We start from the raw sequence: 22,193 nt of genomic DNA on the forward strand, positions 1-22,193 counted from the left end.
AGTAGTCTTCAGCGCCAATTAGCATTTCTATGAACTCAATCTTTCTATTCTCCACTGAGAACATTAAACAATATCCATCCATATATTTTGAATAAACTGATAACCTATCGTTGTATATTGCATGTTGTGTCAAATTAAAAGCACCTTAGATGGATTTTGTGGTCATGATCCAATCACTGGAGCCTCTTAGGTCTCTGCCCACTTTAACGCGGAGAGTCCAGAGAAATGAGGAGCCGGAAGCCGCCGGTTGGAGGGGGACAACAGAGAGGGGAGCACGGGCAGCGGGCGGACCATCCTCCGGGATTTACTCCAGATAAATGCTCTGTCTTTCAAAACTGCGACTGGCGGCCGAACAAGATGGCTCTGACCCAGGAATCCATTCTGTCCTTTCTGCTGGAGCGCGGAGGCAAAGTGAAAAACTCGGAGCTGGTTCATCATTTCAGGAGCCGAATCGGCTGCAGCGATCCCGCGGAAAAGCAGCACAATAGAGACCTCTTCAAAAAGTTGGTCAACAGCGTCGCCGTCGTCAAGCAGATCGAGGAGGTGAAGTTCGTGGTCGTGAAGAAAAGGTACCAGGACTTTGTTAAGGAGGCGAGCGGTGGGGCGCGGACAGCGCAGATGGAGGACAGTGTGTGCAGCAACACCAGCTTTTCCTCCATGTCTCCCCAGCGGGCCCAGCAGGCAAAAATGGTTCTCTCTGACGTCGAAAACAACAATAATATTTTATACCCCTTAAACCCGAACGACTCGTGCTGTTGCAGTCCCAAACGTGCGTCTGCGGGGAGTAAGCCGGGCAGGAGGCCGTCACCAAGAGACAATGGCGTGGACACGACCAGTGTCAAAGTCCTCAGTCTCTCTGGAGACCAGGTGAAGAAATCTGGAGCCGTGTTCGCGGTCGTAGCGGTCAAGTCTCCACCCAGAGCCTCCTCACCCGCAGCTCAGGGTGGATCACAAGGGCAGCTGGATAAAACACAACATAAACTGGGCAAAATTCCACCAGCAGCTCCGGCTTTAAAGTGTCCAGTCTACAGGAAAGGTGCCCAGAGGGACTCCAAACGTTGGACAGAGGGGGTGCAGTCAGTTCCCCAGATTCAACCTCCAAATAAGACCTCGAGGCCAGGAGATGACAGCAAATACTCTGAGTGCGTGCCTCTGGAGCCGTTGGCTCACGAGTGGCTGGTGAAGTGTGCAGCAGGACTGTGGGGACAACTCTGTGGTTTAATGCTGCAGGACGCCAGACTGGTTCACAAGAAAGACTTCATGTCGGGCTTCACAGTGCTCCACTGGGCAGCCAAGGACGGCAGCTGTGGAACGATGCAGAAAATCCTGGAGATCTCCAGAAAAACAGGCACTTACGTGAATATAAACAGCAAAGCGCACGGAGGATACACGCCTTTACACATCGCGGCCATCCACGGCCACGCCGACATGATGGTCCTGCTCGTGCAACGTCATGGCGCCAGCATCGATGAGAGGGACAACTACGGGAAGAAGGCCTTCCACTACCTGGGCAGAGGTGTGCCGGATGACGTGAGAGCACTTCTAGGGGGAGCGCGGCTGAGTAGCGACAGGGAGAAGACTGAGGACGAGGAGGACAGGGAGCACTTGAAGGGATTCAACACTATCAGTAAACTGTTCCAGCCTCACGCAGGAAAGAAACACAGAGCAGCAAATAAATTCACTCACGACTGGTTAGAGTGACTGTGAGAATAAAAATAACTTAAATGTTGCATGTTATATAATCTGAAAAGACAGTTACTGACTCATAAAGTCTGTGAATAAATTACAAATCAAGCATCACAATTCTGGCCAGGGGTTCTCCGGGTTATTTATATTTATAATCACATTAGTTGATGACTGAAGCCTTAAATCTATTTGAGCATTGATAATGACGGTGTAAAATAAACATACTATAACGGCTACCACAAAGTCCCGTGTTGTAGACAATGGAGTTCCTGAACACAGAACCATGTAAATACATGTAGATTCTTGTGATCTAAGCTACTGGGACAAAGCTCTGGGGAATTAACAGTTGAAAAAGCTGTCTCAAAACGTCATTAAAAGTCAAATAAATCCTGAGCGGACCAGTTATGCAAAGCAGGGTGCTGAACAGCGTGGAGGAATGTCTTCTTTACACACGCACGTCTATGTGAACTGGGACCTGAATGGAGGAAGGCCTCCCTTTGTGAGCCCACATCAGGGTTTGTCTTTATATCTGGATAAGTTATGTAAGTGGGTCATTTTGAGTTTGATTTTTCACAGCTTCTAAGAAAATATAACTACGATTTTCATATTCACCTTTTTAAGATTTGAATTGAAAACTGTCAACCTTCAGTTTTTGGGGGGGGGGGTGCTGTCTGCTTTCATTCTGTTCTATCCTTAACTGACCCTGGAGACACAGAAGAGTTGGGCCTGAGCCAATGAGGACAGAATCAAAACAGCCAGAACAATGTCCTTTGTCTACGGTAATGGAAGAAAAGCAACTTGCACAATATTTTCCGACAAAGGCCAGCCAGAAAGTAAACGAACGTGTTGTGCACGTTAAACTCGCCCCCCCCCCCCCCCCCCTTTAATCTCTTTGCTAAAGAACAGAGAGCTGCAGTCCAGTTTAAAGACCTTTAAGACTTCCCTTGTTGAATTTAAGAACTACAGTATATAGTGCTCTGATAACATCGAGCTCTCTGTGGTGCTGAGATTTAACTCCATTATCTTGTGTTTTATGGAGGGATTTCTGAAAAATACTTTGTGTGTCAGTGCATTATTGATTAGCCCCAAATCAACCTGTAGTTAATTAGTTGTATGTATTTCAATTATATTTATGAAATTGTATATGTCAGTTTTCTTTGTTTTTGCTAATATATTAGTCCTGTAGGGGACCCGTGAATGCACCAAAATCACATTCTATGTGTTTCCCGAGAGACAAATTCCATGTCTTACTGCATGTTTACATTTTATTTAGCTTCTCTTTAGATTTCCATGTATATGAACAACAACAACATGAATCGGTGCTAGTTCACTTTAAGTATTCAGAAAACATCAAGTTAAAATTGTGAGAAAAAGACAGAACGGTCGACTTACAAATTCAAGATTTGAGTGTATTTACGGATAATGTAAAGTGACCTTTTATTTCAACATCAGCATTTCCGTCAGGTCTCCTGAAACAACCGGGACGCTTTCAAAATAAAAGCACCACGGACACGTACTACCCCGCAAATAATGATGGAAACGAAGTCCATTGTAACAGTATTGATTTGCGAAGTCATCTTCAAATGCTTTTTCCTTCTGGTGCAACACGAAGACCGACCGAATCCGACTGTCGCTCTTTTACCTGATTACGTCAGACACACACCTGATTGCGAACACCTGCGCGTGTTGATGAGCGGCGGCACGTGCGCGGTCCTGTTGACCTCCAGCCCTGAGTGGAGCGTCTCCTTAAGTTTCTATTGCTTTGTTTTTTTAAGGAATGCCAAAACAAATGCTGATGTCAGCTCCCCTTCGTTGTCCTCGCTTGGTCACCTGTCTGATGCTGGTCGCCTGCGGCTGGCCGTTGCTGACGCCTTCCGCCGCCACCTCCAATGATCTGCACAGCCTGGCGGATCTCACGCACCCTTACGCCAGCATCTTCTCCCCGCTGCTAAAGGCTCTGTCGGAGCACGGAGGGTCGAGGTGGAACCCGGGGCCGGGGGGAAAGATGACCCCCGAGGAGAGCTACATGACCTATCTGACGGAGGTTTACAGGAAGACCTCCAGGGTGCAGAGAAGCTTGGACGGGAGAAGGTGCGACACCGTCCGACTGATCAAGCCGCAAGACGAGTGTTTTGCACAAAGTAACAAAGGTGAGCGATTAAAAATAACCACAACAGCACACATTTACTGGGCGTCTGCTTTGAGCTTCTGAGTTGTTGGGGGGGATTGATTTCGTTGTTTTACTTTCTTCTTACGCTGAGAACAGTAGAACACAAAAATACATGAAGTTGTAATAAAAAGCCGAACGGAGAGGATTCCACTTATTGGACTCCACTTTCGATAAACCAAATGGATAAAAAATAAAGAGTCAATGATAAAATGTCAGTAAATGTTAAACAGGCTTGATCACAGAGCAAATGACTTTTCCATAGTTTTTTTTTAAGGTTTGAACTGTCACAAAATGAAAGAACAATTCCAACAGTCCACCCATGGAATGTTAAGTTTCTAAAAGGTCAAATTATTATTATTTTTTTAAATGACATTAATATTTTAAAAACTGTTCTAATAAAAAATCTGACAACAGGGTGTTTATCCCCCAGTTTTCTGAAGCGCTCAGCTGGCTTTTGTATGGAAGTATTACTGGAGATTAATGTTTAGTTTTCTTGTGCTTTTCCTCAGAGGGCTACATGCAGGACCTTTCCTATAATCTTGGTCAAGTGAGAAGAAAAGAACACCTTCTGAAGTCAGCCCTGGTGTACAGTTTTGCCCATGTTGGCGTAGCCCCTGCCAACAGAGCTTGTTACCTGAGCATCCAGGAACAGGAGCAGTCGGAACATTGCCACCTGTGTTCTGTGGTCCACTACGCTGTGAACTTCACCGGCACCAAAGACGGGAGGAACATGAGAAGCTGGGTGGAGGTTGATGTCACCTCCTTTCTCAAGCCTCTCTTTAAGTTTCATGGGAGAAACATAAAACTTCTCATCAACGTCACCTGCCATGATGAAGGAAGAGCCAGTGGTGGTGGCGGAAAAGAAGCCCTGAAGTTCACCTTGAGGCCCCCGCCTCTGCTTCTTTACCTCACTGACACCAGTAAAATAGGCCACCGGAGATTGCAGGAGGACGTCAAAGCACTTCAAGCACCAGTCGCTGCAGAAAACACATTTCACAAGCAGGTGTTTGTCAAATCTGAATCCAGGTTGCGACAAAAGAGAAGATGGAAGAGGGACTCTCCAAAAAGCAAACGTGGTGGCAAAGGTCTGGACCCCCACCTGCCCGAGCTGCTTCCCAGCTCTGAATTCCCTACAAACGACTGTGCTTTGTATGATTTCAGGGTGCGTTTCAGCCAACTCAAACTGGATCACTGGATCGTTTTCCCACCAAAGTACAACCCCAGGTACTGCAGAGGCATCTGTCCGAGGACCATGGGCTTCATCTACGGCTCACCTGTCCACACCATGGTGCAGAACATCATATATGAGAAGCTCGACTCCTCTGTGCCCAGGCCCTCCTGCATTCCTTCACACTACAGCCCGCTAAGTGTCATGATCTTTGAAGAGGACGGCTCCTATGTCTACAAGGAGTTTGAGGACATGGTTGCGACCAGGTGCACATGTCGCTAAACCAGCTACCACCATGTCTTTCTTTTTCTGTTTTACGGGCTGAATGGAGCATCAGTACAACACCCTCTTAGACAGTCGTCACAGTGTCGGATACTCTGACCAGACTCAGTGATTTCATGGGTTATAAAATCTTTGCCAATGAAAGAAGTTTGATCTGGAGCAGGTGTGTCTACTTAATCAAGTGTGTTTACTTAAACAGAAGTATTTTATCCTAATGAAAAACTGACGTTGGTTTTCTTTTTGTTATAGTATGATGGGGAGGGGAAAAAAGGTGCCAGTGCATCCTGTTCTACAACTTACTGTCTGACATGTAGTATTGAATCTGACACGAGGAAAATTAGAGTTGAATTATTTCATAGGATTTTTTTTAAGTTATGTTTTGTTAACTTATTTTGGGTGGGTGGGTTGTCATTATTCTTTAATTTAACACAATAAATGTTTTAAGTAGGCCTGTTCTGGACAATAAGAAAATAGTCACAAAAACTTTTACATAGCATTTTATTCTTGGGGATGAGAGGCAGCTGTCTGAATGACAGCTATCTTCATAATGTCCAGAATGAAAGTTGTCAAGGTTTCAGTGTGTATTTATAACTTAGTCACTGAGTGACCGCATATGTATGAATTGACTCCGTACTTGAATCTGTACTGGTTGAATGTGACAAAGTGCATGTCATGGCTATTTATGCAATTTAAGTGATTTCACTGTGTGTCTGTGCTCAGTTTAGGGATATTGAAAAGAGTTTGAGTATGTTGGCATATTTTCTGAAAAACTGGAAAATAAAAAATAACATGCATGAATATTCTGTGCATACATCTGAATGCGAGTTCTACATGAAATATTTTGATTGCAATGCAATTATGTCTAAGGAGGAAATTGTTAGGTTACCTGATACCACAGGTAGGCTGCCAGGATTACCTTCTTTAGTATTTTCTTTTTTAATAATCCATTTTCAAGATTTTGAACATCAACTTAAGGTACAATTGTTTTTGGGTTGTATAGTTTTGCTATTTAAATATTGATGACTGAGGTTACAATGCAAATCAAAGCTGCAAGCAGCAATCATTGGGCCAGCGTACTCCCATTTCCGTCAGCAATAGGAGCCCAAAAGATGCAAACATTGATAATTTGAAACAAAATGGCAGACTTCCCGTGTTTATGCATCTGGACAGGTTCTATAAACATACAAATTTGAATCTTTGTACTTTGAAAAAAGCTCTATGGGGATGGGTCTTTGAATGGACCATTTACAGCTAACCACAAATATCCAACACAGTGGCCGCACCCATTCACATACAACAATACTTTGTGTATCTTTTCATCACACAAGGCTCAAAGTGAATTATCTTGAATATGAATATGAACTGATTTAATTCCTAACTAGAGTTCAACGTAGCGACAGTTTCTCTCACGCTGCAAGGTGCTGTGACCAAACCCCTGGCCGCTAGGTGGCACTGTTGTCCCGAGTAAAGCGGAAGTAACCTCTAAAAACAACGGAGAAGGCCGGAACTTCCTAAATCCGAGTGAGCGCTAACACGGTGGGTCCCAATGTCGCGTTTTAAATGCTGTTTTTTTCGAATCAGTGTGTTTACCTTAGCTTCGTAGCGCTCAAGTTACAATCTAAAAAGGCTTGTTTTTTCCCCCTGATTGTTAACGTTAGACATTTTCGGTTAATGGCCTCGTAAATTTACGGACAAGGTTCAAGGACTGTCTGTACCTTAGCTTAGCATCGAGCATATCGTTACGCCGACTAGCTGTCATAAACGAATCTATCTATCTATCTATCTATCTATCTATCTATCTATCTATCTATCTATCTATCTATCTATCTAATTTCAATGGTTGACCAATATAACAAGTTCAATATGTAGTCATGCATCCATCATCATATTTTCCTTAGACCTTTTAATGCCTATTAATTTTTCTTATATGATTAATTTTGAGATTTTGCATTCTGTTTTTACAGATCAACTCTCAACATGGGGCATCACTTTGGAAACCTGGCCAGGGTCAGGCACATGATTACCTACAGCCTGTCCCCCTTTGAGCAGAAGGCTTTTGCCAATTACTTATCTAAGGGAATCCCAAATGTTTGGAGACGGTTCTCATCTTCTTTCTTTAAAGTTGCCCCCCGTGAGTGTTTTTTTCCCCATGCAATTCATGTTGTATATATGACGAACACAGGTTGGAAGTTAAGTATTTTGTTGAAATGAAAGTAATTTGATTTCAAGTGATTTGGTAATAATACAGTTTTCTCATACACTCCAAATGTGTACTCAGTAAAAAGAAATCAAAGCCAGATTTGACACAAGACAATGCTCTAGCAATTATATTTGTGGAAAAAAAATTAGGATAAGAATAAATACTCCACATTTTATTCATTTTATTGTACAGTGAGACCGTGCATTGTTTTCGCTGTTAACTTGTTCTACAATCTTTTTGTTTTAGCAATGATCCTCATGTACATGACCTACACGTGGGGCAACGCTGTCCATAAGCAGGGCATGAGGAAGAATGCCGCTGACTATGAAAATGATGAATAAACCTCTGCCAACCCTCTGAAAACTGCCTGGTGTTACGTAATTCCAAATCCCTGTGTCTATCAATAAAGAGAAATTTATTTATATGAATGCGTTGTTTTGTTTATATTTGTGGCTAGTATAATATGAATTCATTCAATGCTACTTTTTCAAAAAATACTAAAGGATTTATTGTGCACACTGGCCATATATAAAGAGTGTACATTATTGATTAAGCTATTAATGGGCTGCAGTTTTTGGTATTGGCACAGAGTGAGTCTTTACTTAATGGCTGTGCAAGCCATCCTATGTGCTCATGTTCAAAAGCGCGTTCATGTCCGTCATTTTTAACTGAAAAATATTGTTTTAGGTGTTGGTTTTAAAGGCGCCAATAAGCACCAGTTACCCCGGACATGAACGATTAAAACACAAAAGCCACGCATTTAATCTGTTAATTTGCAGCGGTAATTACAGAGTTGCACCACCAAACGTGGACAATCTTCAGATACAATCAAGGAAGCTGGCATTCCTTTTAGTGTGCTTTTTATGATCAAATCAAAGACAGTTTAGACAGGCTGCGTGTTGCCGGGTCGAGCTCGGTGTAGTTCTCCCCGTGACCGGTAGGTGTCGCGCCACCGGGGCTTTGAGTCGCGTGATGCTATTGGTCGGGGACAGAGAAAATTCCGGAACGTTGTCACGCATCACCCGGCGAACCGCATGCTGTTACACAGCTTCATGGAACAAGAAGAAGGGTGTATCTGAGCGACATCCATTGTAGCCGTCACCTTCACCGTTAAACCGTTATTTTGTTCTTCTTGGGTTTTTTTTTCTGACCTGTGCGCTTTAGATCTACACAGCGAAAATGTCGGTTGTCGGATTTGACGTCGGGTTCATGAATTGCTATGTAGCGGTAGCCCGAGCCGGAGGCATTGAAACAGTTGCCAATGAATACAGTGATCGTTCTACACCGTGAGTACAATTACGGGCCTTACTTTATAAAATGGTATTTGTGTCGCAGTTTCAGGTGGAACACACAAAGTGTTGATTAACCGTGGGAGGTTAATTGTAGAAGCTAACATCCATGCGCTAGTTTGCTAGTTAGCATGCTAACTATAATAAAAACGGCATGTGATGGCTAAAACCATTGCGAAAGGGAATTCTATGCGGACTTTTGAAATCGCCTGAGCCCGATGAAACGTTTCTCGTCGCACCTGTAGTAAAATGGTGGTATTGTAAAGGTTAAGAATCGGAAATCATTTTGCAGCAGGTGTGAATGAGCGCTTGCCTGGAGGAGGCCAAATCTCGGCTGTCAAAACGCTCCAATCCTTTGTACTGAACATTTAGAACCACAACTCCCTAAAAAATCTGGGGAGAGTAATAAATATAGGAGATCACACAAAAGTATCCCAGTAGTTGATAACCGCACGTTATTAGATCAGAATTAAAGAGCCTCATTGTTAAGAATTAAAGAGTTGACAAACTTATTTTCTGGTTTTAGAGCATGTGTGTCTTTTGGAGCCCGAAACCGATCCATCGGTGCAGCAGCTAAAAGCCAGGTATGTCTTCCCAGAGCCCAGATTATTCATTTGATGAAAGGTGCGGCAATAATGCCCGAATAGAGGAATGTAGTCGGCCTAGATCAACGTTGCATACAGCTTAATAAGCATTTTAATTCAACAGGTTGTCACGAACTGCAAAAACACTGTCCAAGGTTTCAAGAGGTTCCATGGAAGGGCCTTTTCAGACCCTTTTGTGCAGCGCCTGAAAAACAGTCTGGTCTATGACATTGCACAAATGCCTAGTGGAACTACTGGTATCAAGGTAAGAGAACAATTACAAGTAAAGACTAGTTTAACCTGAAAATTGCTCCATTGTATTAGTGTGAGAGGCTAAATAAATCTGTTTTAATCATAAGTGAAGCTGTCATCACGGGTTTTATTTATTTAGTGATGCTAGCTGTGCTGTATGTGCACCATTTTGGTGATATCAGGCTTCAAGTTGTTTGCATCATTTTGAAGCATCCTATATTGTCTTTTACTCAATAAGCATCTGTGTGCAGATGGTTTTAGGATATATGTAATAGATGCACTACTATGCAAAAGAGCCCACCTGTCCAATACGATACAAACATTCTAGGTCACTTTCAGATTCACTCCACTCACTGTTCCTGTTGCCACCCTGGATCTTATCATACACAGCTGAACAAGAGATCGGCATCCAAACACGTGTCATGGCTTATTTAAGATGACCATTTCTCTAGGACAATCCTACGTGATCTTTTAAAACGTCTTTATCAAATCAGGTGGCTCAAACAGGACACATAATGAAACTGAATGAAATGATTATCCCTGACAACCGACCATAAGGAGCATTTTATTATACGTGTGGTGTTGGGCAACTGTTGGTTGCAGTTGTGAAATGGCTCTTTCAGCAATGTCTGAACTGAGATAATGTTTCTAAAGAGCATGGAGGTTTAAGGAGCTATAGGATGAACTGTCCATATCGTCCGACTGCTTGTTCTGTGCTTGGAAATCACTTGATTTTGCTTTCCTAAAGACTGTTACATTATTTATATGTCACAAAGCTGCCGGATTGAGATTTTTGATTTGATTTTCACCAAGCATAGGTCAATTCTAATCTCTGAAGTCACCCGTTTATGCCATTTGTCAGTTTGTATGTATTTAGAGATTGTGTACATTTGTAACTCTGTCTTGACTGTTCTTTGAAGGTGATGTACTTGGAGGAAGAAAAGGTGTTCAGCATTGAACAAGTCACCGCTATGCTGTTGACCAAGCTGAAGGAGACAGCGGAGAGCGCGCTTAAGAAGCCTGTTGCTGACTGCGTTGTGTCTGTGAGTATGGTTGTGTTGAGAAAGGTGTGATCTCTGCGAGAGAGAGAGAGACTTCTCACACAGATGTGTTCAGTTCTTGCCTGTTGAAACTGGTTAAAAGAAAATTTGAGGTGACATCATGTTCTAATTGGATGCCAGAATTTTATGAAAGCGGCAGGCAGATATTGCAGTGCATGTGTTTTTGAAGGTTTAGCTCAAGCAAGCGCTTTCAAGGTAATGGTATAGCGATAACTATAGAAATGTCATATTTGTGGACAGGTTCCCTCCTACTACTCTGATGCTGAGAGGAGATCAGTGTTGGATGCTGCTCAGATCGCAGGTCTCAACTGCCTCAGGCTCATGAATGAGACAACTGCAGGTTGGTATGGTTGGAGGAGTCTGGGCACAGGCTTTGGCAGGTTGCCGCAGGTTTCTAAATGTTGCTTTTGGAAGCAGGTGTCGTATTAACAATAATAATAATAATAATAATAATTTTGCACACTTTCCCCTGCAGTTGCATTGGCATATGGGATCTATAAACAGGATCTCCCTGCTCCTGAGGAGAAAGCGAGGAATGTTGTCTTTGTGGACGTGGGCCATTCTGGATACCAAACATCAGTGTGTGCCTTTAATAAAGGCAAACTCAAGGTGTGAAGAGGCAGCAGTTAACATGTCTAACGCAAGTAATAGACCCATCCGTTGTTTGACTCTCTTGGCTCTGTCTTCACATCTACCAGATACTGTCCACTGCTTCTGACCCAGAACTTGGAGGAAAAGACTTTGATGAGGCTCTGGTGAAGCATTTCTGTGAGGAGTTTGGCAACAAGTACAAGCTTGACGTCAAGTCAAAGCCAAGGGCCTTGGTTCGGCTCTACCAGGAGTGTGAAAAGCTGAAAAAGCTAATGAGTGCCAACTCATCAGACCTGCCACTCAATATCGAGTGCTTCATGAACGACATTGATGTCTCTGGAAAAATGAACAGGTAAAACAACACGTCCTTGTCTCAGTTGTACCGTGGCCACCACATTCAGCCATGAAAACAGTCTTTTGTTCTAAATTTCCTGGTATAAGGGGTCAGTTTGAGGACATGTGTGCTGATCTTTTGGCTCGTGTTGAGGCCCCCCTGCAGAGTCTCCTGGAAAACACAAGTAAGTGACATCCAGGATTGTCCATTTTTCTGTCTTGCCTGTAAGATGGGTTCCAAACTGTTTTTATGTCCCATTAGAACTGAAAAAGGAAGACATATATGCAGTGGAGATAGTGGGTGGTGCTTCCAGGATCCCAGCTGTCAAAGAGAGAATCAGCAAATTCTTTGGGAAGGAGCTGAGCACCACACTGAATGCTGATGAAGCTGTAGCCCGAGGATGCGCTCTGCAGGTGTGTCACAGGTTCCTAAGTTGTTTGTTGTTGTTTTGATATGTTCAGCTCTTAACGGAACATTGCTTGTTGGCCTTCAGTGTGCGATTCTGTCACCTGCCTTCAAAGTGCGAGAATTCTCCACCACAGATGTTGTTCCTTATCCCATCTCCCTGAAATGGCAGTCTGCTGCAGAGGAAGGCCTCAGGTAAACGCTCTTCTCCTTTATTCGATGGCTGCTTCGGGCTCATGAGCCCACCTTACTTTGCTTCTCAATAAGAATACGTTTCCTCTTGTTGCAGTGATTGTGAGGTATTTCCCAGGAACCACGCTGCTCCTTTTTCCAAAGTGCTGACCTTCTACCGGAAAGAGCCTTTCTCTTTGGAGGCCTACTACAACTGTCCTAATGAGTTGCCATACCCTGATCCCACTATTGGTGAGACACGTCAGCTTCTATTAGTAATAATTGTCAGGGTAGCTGGATTGGACGGGATGCCTCTTCTGTGACATTGGTTGATGATTTATTTAAAATGCTTAAACCCAGTTCTGATATGCAGATGACATGTAATCACATCCCCCCCCCACAGGCCAGTTCTTTATCCAGAAAGTCGTCCCGCAGGCATCTGGTGAGAGCTCTAAGGTGAAGGTCAAAGTGCGGGTCAACATCCACGGCATTTTCAGTGTGTCCAGCGCCTCCTTGGTTGAAGTTCATAAAACTGATGAGACGGAGGAGCCTATGGAGACGGAGCAGGCCAACGACAAAGACGAGCAGGTTTGGCCCCACAAATCTTGTTTTCCACTGTGGGAAACAGGACTCGTCATGTTATATCGCAGTAACACCTGCGCTACTACTGTGTTTATGGTCGGACGTATTTGCTCATCAGAACAAGATGCAGACTGATCAGGATGAGCAGCAGAATCAGGGAGACAGCCCAAAAGAACCTGAAGAAAAGACACCTGAGAATGAAGAAATGGAGGTAAGGAGTTTTTGTTGTATTTTTAGGATCACAAATGGAGACAAAGCCACGTGTGACCTGTTAACAGATTATAATGAGGTGCGCTGCAGCCTACCAGAGTCAATCAAGACGAATCCATCACCATGAATCTGATATTGAACAAACCACCATATCTTCTTGAGCAGGGTGGTGTCAGTACTTTGCGTGCTGTGTGATTTCTATATTGAGTCTTGAATCTTTTTTAGACCACCACAGAGGAGGCTAAAGGCGAGAAAAAATCTGACCAGCCGCCTCAAGCCAAAAAGCCTAAAGTTAAAACAAAAATGCTGGAGCTACCCATTGAAAACAGTCCGCAGTGGCAGCTGGCCGTCGACATGCTCAATCTATTTGTGGAGAACGAGGTAACTCCTTGATTGAATCCACCCACTGAATTGTCATTTTCCCAGTTTGATTTGTGCTGAGGTGCTGATCATTTCCTGTCTGGACTCTCCTCAGGGTAAGATGATCATGCAGGACAGGCTGGAGAAGGAGAGGAATGACGCCAAGAATAATGTTGAAGAGTATGTGTACGACATGAGGGACAAGCTTCACGGGATGCTGGAGAAGTTTGTCAGTGAATCTGTAAGCAAACCCTCATGCTTTTTTTTTTTTTAATTAAGATATGCCATAGTTGAGCTGACAACACATTTATTTATTTATTTTGAGTTGATTGGAGCTGTCTATGTGCTGCGCAGGACCGAGATGCTTTGTCATTAAAACTAGAGGATACTGAAAATTGGCTGTACGAAGATGGCGAGGACCAACCCAAACAGATGTACATCGACAAACTGGCCGAGTTAAAGGTCACATGACTGTTTATCCGCGTGGATTTGTTCCGGTTTCTGTCTTTACTGACGTGTAACTGTCACTGCCTACAGAAACTGGGACAGCCCATCATGGAGAGATACACAGAGGCTGAAGAGAGGCCTAAAGCTTTTGAAGAGATGGGTAGACAAATCCAGCAATACATGAAATTTGTGGAAGCTTACAAAATGAAGGTAAACCCATGAGCGGAGAATATCCGTTCAGCTTTAGGTGACGCAAAATCAAGCGTGCATGAAGTCAATGCTAATGTGGCTCTTTAATCTCCAGGATGAACAGTATGACCATTTAGATGAAGCAGATGTGACCAAAGTGGACAAGCTGACCTGTGATGCCATGATATGGATGAACAGTGCCATGGGACAGCAGAGCAAAATGAGCTTGTCGGTGGATCCCTCTGTCAAAGTCAAAGACATCCAGGCAAAAATAAGGGTGAGTAGGGACAAACGCACATTTAACTAGAGCTGAGGAAACTCGACTCTTGAGAATCACAGCCGTGGCGAAATGATTGCCAATCCTTTGTTTTCAGGAGCTCTTCTCCGCCTGTAACCCCATTGTGACCAAGCCCAAACCCAAAGTTGAGCTTCCTAAAGAGGAGGCGCCCGCAGAGCAGAACGGGCCCATCAATGGAGAGGCGGAATCTCAGGAAAAGGGTGCCGACAAGGGAACGACTGAGAGCACGGGGGGCAGCGCGGCAGAAACAACAGAAAACAAGCCCGAGATGGACCTTGATTAAAGCAGTAACGCCCGCCTGAAGCTGAACAGGGAGCTGGATGTTTCAGATTGAGATGCAGCCCTGGTGGTAATCTGAGTTTGGTCAAGTGTTTGCACTGAGCAGTCTAAAAGCAGGCAATTAGCACACTGAATCCAGCTCCTGGTGGTCTCTCTGACATAGCATGCCCTCTTCATGTTCTGGATATTAATGAAAAGCCAGCCGCAATAAGCCTGTTTTATAAGTATGCGCTGTACACATGATGGTATTTATTTCTGTTGTGTGGTCTGTATGTGTCCTGGTCTGTCACAATATGATTTTAAAATAAAGTACCTGCCAAAAGCTTATTTTTCCCTGGATTTTTTTGTTTAGTTGGCGATGTGAGTTAACAATGGATTTGAGATGTTCAGGTTCCCTTATTTAACCTAAAACCTCTAACCTTCCTGCTATCCATGACGCTATTTCCGTAAATATATCAACAACCTTTATAAATGCTTATTTATAAACCATCGGGGACTTTTTCCCCCCTCCTCCAACTTTCGGAATAAGGAGCGTTCCTCTTTGGTAGCAAACAAGCTAAAAATCTGATAACGTTAGCACAGCGGCGGCGGATATGACGTCACATCACGGTGTATAAAACAGTCACATGACATCGTTGACGCCTTCTGAAGCTGTTTTCATTAAGCTTGTATTGTGAATGCGCTGTTATTTTATTTTTTTAAGGACATTTAAAATTTCATATATAGAAATTTCGTAGAAATTGCGTGCACGCTCCGTTTCTTGCGTCAGGTTTGCGTTTTATTTTTTTTTTTTTGCTTTGCTAGCGTTTGCAATTCCTGCATTATCTGTTGATAGAATTCTCGATAGCTTGGCGAGTTTAAAGTCTCGGTGAGGCTTGTTGCGTCCTCGTTTGTCAAGGAATCTATTCGGGGTTCTCGTGTTGCTCCACCACGACGATGAAGTTGATCATCCTCAGCGATTACAATGAGGCGAGTGAGTGGGCTGCAAAATATATCAGGAATAAGATTTTGCTGTTCAATCCCGGCCCGGATCGATATTTCACCCTGGGTCTTCCCACAGGTAAGCAGAAGTTTACTGGCGACTTCTAAGCAGCACAATAATGAATGCAGAAATACCACTTAGGGTTGCAGAAGTTCGTTAGAGGCGTAGAACTTTTTATTTCAAGTCCTGTGACTTTATTTTCACATTGTCAGCATTGTCTGTCTTCAGGAAGCACCCCCCTGGGTTGTTACAAGAAACTGATCGAATTTTACAAGAATGGAGAAGTCTCGTTTCACTATGTCAAAACCTTTAACATGGATGAATATGTTGGTAAGCTGGAGTCATTTCACTTTCAGGAATTGCACAATCAGTTGATCATGGAGTGTCGTAAAACCCTGCCCAGGTCTCCCCAGAGATCACCCTGAGAGCTACCACTCTTTCATGTGGAATAACTTCTTCAAGCACATCGACATAAAGGCGGAAAACACTCATATTTTAGACGGCAACGCCGCTGACCTGCATGCGGAGTGTGAAGCCTTCGAGGAAAAGATTACGGCGGCTGGTGGGATCCAGCTGTTTGTCGGAGGTGATCAAACAGCCACCCATAAGTTTCAAAAGTAGATTTAGATTCATAGCAAAAAAAGAAAGCTAAAATTCCACATTGTGCTCCCTAGGTATTGGCCCGGATGGCCACATTGCCTTCAATGAGCCAGGTTCAAGTTTGGTGTCCAGGACTCGGGTGAAGACCCTGGCCAAGGACACGATCATTGCTAATGCACGATTCTTTGATGGAGACCTCTCCAGGGTGCCCACCAGTGCCCTGACCGTGGGAGTGGGCACTGTCATGGATGCAAAAGAGGTTTGTGCTGGACAACAGCCGTCTCACATGTTTGTGCGTATTCAGATTATTATTTTTATTTTTTTACTGCTTTTTAGGTGATGATTCTCATCACGGGTGCACACAAGGCTCTGGCTCTGGCCAAAGCTATAGAGGAAGGCGTGAATCACATGTGGACGGTCTCTGCCTTCCAGCAGCACCCACAGTCCATTTTCGTGTGCGATGAGGATGCCACCTTGGAACTGCGAGTCAAAACGGTCAAGTACTTTCAAGGTGACGCTGATGTAATGTGGCAGTTACGTAAATTATTTTGGATTATAGATTGATTAAAAACTCTTTTTTTTACAGGGTTGATGCAGATGCACAACAAGCTGGTGGAAACACCCCACATAGAGCTCCAAAAGAAATGAGATAATTTTTTTTGAACGTCAGTAATCATTCCACACTCCATTTTTAAAAAAAATTTCATTTCTTAATAAAATCAAAATATGAGAGCAGTGATTTGCTTGACTGCGGTTTGCGGGTATAATCTTCAATTAGGATGATGGTCTGGAGTTTCTTTGATTTGTTCTCTTTCAATAAATATTCCATTTTTACATATGGTCCTTTTGTGTGTATTTTTTTCCCCTTTACAGTATGATCATTGATCAATTTGAAACTATGGGGGGAAAGTGCTCCAACAGCAGACATCTTTATGATCAAAGAAAGCACCTTGGCCTATTATCTTAGTTAACTGTTCCTGGCCCATTAATAACATTTCCTAAAAATGCCATTAAAAATCCAGCAATAACATCTCGAATTATTTTACTAAGAAACAAAAGCCGGCAGTCACATAAACTTAGGTGGAGGAACAAAATGAAGATCAAAGGATTTTCCAACAGGTCAAGGCCAAGCAGCTTTGATTATAAAGCAAACTATCTCGCATTATACTGCCTCAATTTATTTACTGCTGGTGTCCATTAAATAGACAGCAGCCATACCTTAAACCTAGTTGATTCCTATACATTAGCGTTCTGAACCCACAGCCAGGATCCTGTTCATCAGACCAGCGCGTCCAGCTCCCATCACGTTTCCTTGACACTAATAATGAAATGGTAATCCCACTTATAGTAACACTAATCAATAATGGTATGATTTGCGTCCGTGGAAGTATCACAGATGGTGTTTGAGAAATCCAACGACACGTGAAGGCACCACGAGCCTACTTATGCCAGGGTGTCCGGAGGTAGCGAAGGAAGGAGGCGGCAGCCCACTAAAGCGTCGCGATTTGCCAAGTCAGATTCGTGTAGTTAACGGGTTTTCGACGCTTGGAGTGGCGAGAGGACATTTAAACATTTCGCTCCTCTTCCACGATGGCAGAACCAAACGGCGGCGTCAGATATCAGGAGGTATGTGCTGGAAGCTGTTTAAAGGCGGCTGATAGCATTAGCTGGTGGCTGCTGAGCAGGCTAGTCAGTTTTAGCATCTGGGGAAGGAAAAAAACGGAATAAAACTGGATTTGCTGGCGGGTCAGCCTGATAAGATGATGCTGTAAGCGAGAATATTAACCCTGAGATTGTATGTTTATGATATTTGATTAAATAGAAGCCCGTGTGTCCCGATTCATTTAGCAGTTAGCTTGGAACTCGTTAGCTCTCCGAAGAGTGACACTTGAACCCCATTAGAGGCGTTTTGCCCTTTGCAACGCCTTGGAACAGACACCACAGCACGAACTGACAGGTCTGAAGCCATATAACCAGCCCTACATCTATAGAAGAGGAACGTAATGGTGACCGCGGATGTCTGGGGTTTTAACTTTACTGACCCTCGCAGTTGTGGTGGTGTTGTCATTATGCAACAGTTTCCAGAGATAATCTGCATTGGAAAGCTTAAAGGTTAAAACAAAAGCCACACTGCCACCCACTTGTTGCAGTGATGATGATTTAGGCTTATTGTGCACGGTTGGATACCAGCACATTCTTTCTTTTTGACTGTGATTAGTTGGGTTCCCTGTTTCTGTGTAACATGTTGACTTTCCCTCAGCTGGTGAATGAAGAGGAGCCAGAGCAACCGTCCCAGGAAGGTCAAGCCCTGGACGCTCCACCGCCGCCCTACAGCACCATCGCTGCTGCAAATGCAGGTCGGTGCGGCCAGAGATGGACGCTGTCCTTTGGCTTATGCGTGTTTATCTTTCAGAACTCCGCGGGAGATGTTAGTTTTGACCGTTGCTCTTGGAAGGCCCAGTGAATTTTGTTTTTATCTTGATCTTTCTCAGCGTTCTTTGAATATAAAGAAGATGGAGGGAGATTTCCTAACCCCCCTTCCTACAACGTCGCCACCACTTTGCCCACCTATGATGAAGCCGAGAGAAGCAAAGAAGAGGCAGCCATTCCCCTGGTGGCTGGAAGGGTCATGGTAGAGCTGAACTTCATCCATTATGAGCTAACAGCAGTTTTCCCCCGTGCATTTATGAAGGGAAACAGAAATGACTGATGCTGCGTGTGTGCGATTGTGTTGCTGCTGGTGCAGGACGACGACTTTGTGGCCAGGGATGACTTTGAAGATGCTGACCAGCTGAGAATAGGAAACGATGGCATCTTCATGCTGACTTTCTTCAGTAAGATCTCATCAGTTATTTCAACAGCTTTTTTTCTTTTCTTTTTTTCATTTTACAGCCATTCGTTTACATCTTGGTGCTTTTAGTTTGAAAGGATTTGGAGGCAAACTGTAATTCTGTCTTCATTTACACCCTTTTCCCCTCCCTTCAGTGGCGTTTCTCTTCAACTGGATCGGCTTCTTCTTGTCATTCTGTTTGACATCATCAGCCGCCGGTCGATATGGAGCCATCTCCGGCTTCGGTCTGTCCCTCATCAAATGGGTTCTTATCGTCAGGGTAAGAGCCGTTAAGTGGAACCCCCCCAGCCCAGCCCAGCCCTTTTAACTTAATGGCTGTTCAGTGTAACTGCACATTTCTACTCGGCTTTTAACAGATTCCATCTCTTTCCTCCAGTTCTCCACCTATTTCCCCGGTTACTTTGATGGGCAGTACTGGTTGTGGTGGGTGTTCCTGGCACTGGGTAAGTTGAGGGCAGTTTTAGCTTAACTCATTCTGGTCTCCAGATTGGCGTCAGTGTTTTCTTTGCTGTCCAGGCTTCATGCTGTTTGTCAGAGGGTTCATTAACTACTCCAGAGTCCGAAAACTGGCAGATCCCACTTATGCCCCTCTTCCACGAACAAGGGTTCTCTTCATCTATTAGAGAGGTAAGCAGGAATGATCCTGTAGTTATTTCAGAGACTGCAAATTTAAAAAAAAAAAATCTTTTCAGATTGAGTTGTGACCAAAGCACTTTTAGCTTGCTATTGATATTTGGACCCAGGATAAGAGTGGTTAATTCTCCACAGCTGGATCTTTACTGCACTCACAATAGTGATGTTCCATGAAGGACTTCATCACCTGTGTTGGCAACACATCTTAGCATTGACGTAAAGAAGCAGTAAAGGCATTGCTCCTATTGTTAATATACGTTATATATCTTCTCTCCACTCCAGTCCTGGACGTTGGTTGTGGAAGACCTGGAACTGGCCAACACGGGCACCAACTCTTCAGCTTCAGAGCTTCGGGATTCAAGATGAAGACGACTCCGTCTAATAACCTGCAATCATATCGGTTGTCCGTTTTGTTCAAAGTTTATTAATGCATAATGGTCCATATCGATCAGCCCTTGTACTCATTAGTGGAGAATGTGACGTGCTATTTGCATCTGTCTGTAATGTATCAGTAAGGCCTTATGTCCTTTGTTTAAAGCATACGAGCATGTGTTGGTCTCAGTCAAAGGAGATACACATATTAATCAACACAACCCAGCGTAGATGCTCCATAGCATGAAAACACACTTTATAAACGGCGCTAGTGTCACTTCTCTGATTTTATTATATTCCAGTTGTCTGAATAGACTCATGTTCAAAACGCTTCTCCGAACTGTTGATTTGGCCGGCTCTGACCAGGAGGGGGCGCTGTTGGCCAGTACAACCTCCACCGATGACGTAACCCAGACTGATAACCTTCCACCTTGGCTCAGGTGCTTGTTTTGTTGTTCGAGATGTCAGAAATTTGAAACGCGAACAAGCCGAAGCCTTAAAAGCAGACGGGCGCAAACTCACAACCATGACAGCAGGTCAGCTGACAATGAAGGGAGGTTAATGTTTTAAGGACACGTGAGCACTTTACATGGTTCATGGTCCTCTTTCTTTTTAAAAGAAAAACTAATTTCAGTTGCAGTCTCGTAGCTTTTTAGTGATTCAAAGTTCGTGGGAACGTTGCAGAACTGGGGCTTGGCTCTCTTGATTTAACTTGTTGATACGATCACTTTTTTGAATGCAGTCGATCAGTTTTCTAATTGCCTTAAGTTTAAAAGCCACAGGAAAAGCTTTCTTCCACCCCTCACATACTTCACAAGACGGCGGTAGGCGTCATCACCTGGGCGCGGGGGAGACCAGATCAAAGAATGTTGGATGCATGTGCACTTTGAAAAACAGGAAGTCACGATTTGAGGTCGCCGCCGTGAAGCACGAACCGTGCTGCGTTGCAGGATACAGATTTTATTAGAGCATGTCAGCTTCGCGCACACCGTGATTTCGTGTCGTCTCTGTTATGGCTTTAGCACAGAACCAGCCTGCTTACTCCTGTGATGTAGAGCTGCCTCTTTGGGTTTAGGCTGATATTAACTGTACAGGTAATGTTAAGTGTTCCATTAAACGTCATTTTAAATGCCTGATTTTCTTACTGTGTGTATTCATATGCGGGGCAGTGAAGGCATCAAGGCTGTTCTGTTTAATGGCGTTACATGAACATCTGAGGGTTTCTGCAGGTGACACCACGTCTTCACTCGCTGCTGTCCTGCACCTGTCGGGGCAGGAAGAAGACGGCCTTCTGTCCCACATGAGTCCTGGGCCCCAGCTTAGGTTTACCGTTCTTTTTCAGGGCCACGTACCAGTTCCGGTCCTGGTATTGGCGGGACATATAGGTGTTATAGTGGTTCTCCTCCAGCTTCTCCAAGAAGTAACACTCGTCTGTCACCGTGGGCTGAGGGCGACCAGAGTTTATGGTTAGTTTTGCTGTAGAAGTAAGTGATTCATCTCTTCCAGATGTCTGCAGATGTCTGCGTTTACTCACCGAGCCGTACAGTCGTCCTTCGTCGTTCATGGCCAAATACCGAGCGGCCTCCGTGCCTCTGATGACCACGACACCCCTGTCAACAGCTTTAAGCTTTAAAACAGCTGGGGGGAAGACACAAACACCCTAAATATGTTATTTAGAAAGTAACAAATCCTAATTCTAGTAATATGAAAGTGCATTTTTAATTTTTGTTTCGGTAATTTAGATACTTCACATACGCTCGGAGAAAGCAGCCGCTGTGTCATTCTTTCTGCACATAGGCCGCTATAATCTTTCTGTACACTATTTGTTCTAGACGGACACCTTCACTCCCATCTTTGGACCCGACACACCTTCAGTGGCCGACAGGAAGTGAATGCGTGATTTTTCAATCCGACACACCTGCAGTTTCCGGCAGGACTTGAACGCACCACATCGCAGGCCTGCCCTGGATGTAAAAATGCGCAGAGTGTCTGCGGTCTTACTGTGTGCGTCCCCGTCGTCCCGCAGGCCCTGCACCGTCCCGTCGGGCAGGATCTGGAGGTGGTGCCCGCCGTTCATGCAGTACAGCTGCGTCAGACGCCGGTAGTCTCGCGGGAAACCGCCACCTACAGCCTGAACATCGAATGCAGCCGCGCCGTCATCCGCCATCACGCTCCGCAGCCTCGTATCCAACCGGGG

The 22,193-nt window shown here is 44.2% G+C and overlaps 6 protein-coding genes across 8 annotated transcripts; 5 read left to right on the top strand and 1 right to left on the bottom strand.

Annotated features, from left to right (window-relative positions):
* Positions 1 to 155: 155 nt before the first annotated feature.
* On the top strand, positions 156 to 6,104 carry LOC130530842 (uncharacterized). 3 transcript variants are annotated; one of them, XM_057042339.1, is made up of 4 exons: positions 156 to 429; positions 481 to 1,627; positions 3,462 to 3,836; positions 4,366 to 6,104. In XM_057042339.1, exons 1-4 carry the CDS (start codon positions 226 to 228, stop codon positions 5,304 to 5,306), a joined length of 2,667 nt encoding a protein of 888 aa, XP_056898319.1. In that variant the 5' UTR covers positions 156 to 225; the 3' UTR covers positions 5,307 to 6,104. The 3 variants fall into 3 exon arrangements, with proteins under 3 accessions (XP_056898319.1, XP_056898318.1, XP_056898320.1); XM_057042340.1 differs by having other exon boundaries at positions 159 to 1,627; positions 4,366 to 4,941; positions 5,018 to 6,104; XM_057042338.1 differs by having other exon boundaries at positions 158 to 1,627.
* A 587-nt stretch (positions 6,105 to 6,691) lies between these two features.
* LOC130530940 (cytochrome b-c1 complex subunit 8) lies at positions 6,692 to 7,934 on the top strand. Its single transcript, XM_057042539.1, has 3 exons — positions 6,692 to 6,842; positions 7,271 to 7,437; positions 7,753 to 7,934. Exons 2-3 carry the CDS (start codon positions 7,284 to 7,286, stop codon positions 7,845 to 7,847), a joined length of 249 nt encoding a protein of 82 aa, XP_056898519.1. The 5' UTR covers positions 6,692 to 6,842; positions 7,271 to 7,283; the 3' UTR covers positions 7,848 to 7,934.
* Positions 7,935 to 8,494: 560 nt separating this feature from the next.
* hspa4b (heat shock protein 4b) lies at positions 8,495 to 14,880 on the top strand. Its single transcript, XM_057042521.1, has 19 exons — positions 8,495 to 8,792; positions 9,322 to 9,379; positions 9,504 to 9,644; positions 10,552 to 10,674; positions 10,933 to 11,032; positions 11,168 to 11,301; positions 11,391 to 11,635; positions 11,725 to 11,801; positions 11,879 to 12,030; positions 12,111 to 12,217; positions 12,312 to 12,445; positions 12,597 to 12,781; positions 12,894 to 12,986; positions 13,211 to 13,366; positions 13,461 to 13,586; positions 13,700 to 13,807; positions 13,883 to 14,002; positions 14,097 to 14,258; positions 14,356 to 14,880. Exons 1-19 carry the CDS (start codon positions 8,686 to 8,688, stop codon positions 14,560 to 14,562), a joined length of 2,535 nt encoding a protein of 844 aa, XP_056898501.1. The 5' UTR covers positions 8,495 to 8,685; the 3' UTR covers positions 14,563 to 14,880.
* A 300-nt stretch (positions 14,881 to 15,180) lies between these two features.
* Positions 15,181 to 16,976, top strand: gnpda1 (glucosamine-6-phosphate deaminase 1). The gene is made up of 6 exons (XM_057042533.1): positions 15,181 to 15,618; positions 15,769 to 15,870; positions 15,944 to 16,126; positions 16,215 to 16,399; positions 16,477 to 16,651; positions 16,727 to 16,976. The coding sequence occupies exons 1-6, from the start codon at positions 15,495 to 15,497 to the stop codon at positions 16,786 to 16,788; spliced, it is 831 nt and encodes a 276-aa protein (XP_056898513.1). The 5' UTR covers positions 15,181 to 15,494; the 3' UTR covers positions 16,789 to 16,976.
* A 581-nt stretch (positions 16,977 to 17,557) lies between these two features.
* On the top strand, positions 17,558 to 21,129 carry LOC130530936 (NEDD4 family-interacting protein 1-like). Its single transcript, XM_057042535.1, has 8 exons — positions 17,558 to 17,766; positions 18,401 to 18,497; positions 18,633 to 18,772; positions 18,887 to 18,974; positions 19,126 to 19,250; positions 19,368 to 19,434; positions 19,508 to 19,618; positions 19,907 to 21,129. Exons 1-7 carry the CDS (start codon positions 17,731 to 17,733, stop codon positions 19,612 to 19,614), a joined length of 660 nt encoding a protein of 219 aa, XP_056898515.1. The 5' UTR covers positions 17,558 to 17,730; the 3' UTR covers positions 19,615 to 19,618; positions 19,907 to 21,129.
* On the bottom strand, positions 20,937 to 22,166 carry fgf1a (fibroblast growth factor 1a). Its single transcript, XM_057042537.1, has 3 exons — positions 21,998 to 22,166; positions 21,531 to 21,634; positions 20,937 to 21,440 (listed from the first exon to the last, which is right to left on the bottom strand). The coding sequence occupies exons 1-3, from the start codon at positions 22,161 to 22,163 to the stop codon at positions 21,240 to 21,242; spliced, it is 471 nt and encodes a 156-aa protein (XP_056898517.1). The 5' UTR covers positions 22,164 to 22,166; the 3' UTR covers positions 20,937 to 21,239.
* Between the last annotated feature and the right edge of the window lie 27 nt (positions 22,167 to 22,193).

The sequence above is a fragment of the Takifugu flavidus genome, chromosome 9 (assembly GCF_003711565.1).
Source record: "Takifugu flavidus isolate HTHZ2018 chromosome 9, ASM371156v2, whole genome shotgun sequence".
Taxonomy (NCBI): domain Eukaryota; kingdom Metazoa; phylum Chordata; class Actinopteri; order Tetraodontiformes; family Tetraodontidae; genus Takifugu; species Takifugu flavidus.

Excerpts from the sequence above, each read along its gene's own strand:
- gnpda1 (XM_057042533.1), top strand. The coding sequence starts at position 15,495 with ATGAAGTTGATCATCCTCAGCGATTACAATGAGGCGAGTGAGTGGGCT. Across the intron at positions 15,871-15,943 it reads TAACATGGATGAATATGTTG|GTCTCCCCAGAGATCACCCT; the intron begins GTAAGCTGGAGT and ends AACCCTGCCCAG. Across the intron at positions 16,127-16,214 it reads GATCCAGCTGTTTGTCGGAG|GTATTGGCCCGGATGGCCAC; the intron begins GTGATCAAACAG and ends TGTGCTCCCTAG.
- fgf1a (XM_057042537.1), bottom strand. The coding sequence starts at position 22,163 with ATGGCGGATGACGGCGCGGCTGCATTCGATGTTCAGGCTGTAGGTGGC. Across the intron at positions 21,635-21,997 it reads GGACGACGGGGACGCACACA|CTGTTTTAAAGCTTAAAGCT; the intron begins GTAAGACCGCAG and ends TCTTCCCCCCAG. Across the intron at positions 21,441-21,530 it reads AAGGACGACTGTACGGCTCG|CCCACGGTGACAGACGAGTG; the intron begins GTGAGTAAACGC and ends GGTCGCCCTCAG.
- hspa4b (XM_057042521.1), top strand. The coding sequence starts at position 8,686 with ATGTCGGTTGTCGGATTTGACGTCGGGTTCATGAATTGCTATGTAGCG. Across the intron at positions 9,645-10,551 it reads GTGGAACTACTGGTATCAAG|GTGATGTACTTGGAGGAAGA; the intron begins GTAAGAGAACAA and ends TGTTCTTTGAAG. Across the intron at positions 12,218-12,311 it reads GCTGCAGAGGAAGGCCTCAG|TGATTGTGAGGTATTTCCCA; the intron begins GTAAACGCTCTT and ends CTCTTGTTGCAG.
- LOC130530842 (XM_057042338.1), top strand. The coding sequence starts at position 226 with ATGAGGAGCCGGAAGCCGCCGGTTGGAGGGGGACAACAGAGAGGGGAG. Across the intron at positions 1,628-3,461 it reads GAAGGGATTCAACACTATCA|GAATGCCAAAACAAATGCTG; the intron begins GTAAACTGTTCC and ends TGTTTTTTTAAG. Across the intron at positions 3,837-4,365 it reads TTTTGCACAAAGTAACAAAG|AGGGCTACATGCAGGACCTT; the intron begins GTGAGCGATTAA and ends GCTTTTCCTCAG.
- LOC130530936 (XM_057042535.1), top strand. The coding sequence starts at position 17,731 with ATGGCAGAACCAAACGGCGGCGTCAGATATCAGGAG. Across the intron at positions 18,975-19,125 it reads CTTCATGCTGACTTTCTTCA|TGGCGTTTCTCTTCAACTGG; the intron begins GTAAGATCTCAT and ends CCCTCCCTTCAG. Across the intron at positions 19,251-19,367 it reads AATGGGTTCTTATCGTCAGG|TTCTCCACCTATTTCCCCGG; the intron begins GTAAGAGCCGTT and ends TCTTTCCTCCAG.
- LOC130530940 (XM_057042539.1), top strand. The coding sequence starts at position 7,284 with ATGGGGCATCACTTTGGAAACCTGGCCAGGGTCAGGCACATGATTACC. Across the intron at positions 7,438-7,752 it reads TTTCTTTAAAGTTGCCCCCC|CAATGATCCTCATGTACATG; the intron begins GTGAGTGTTTTT and ends TTTTTGTTTTAG.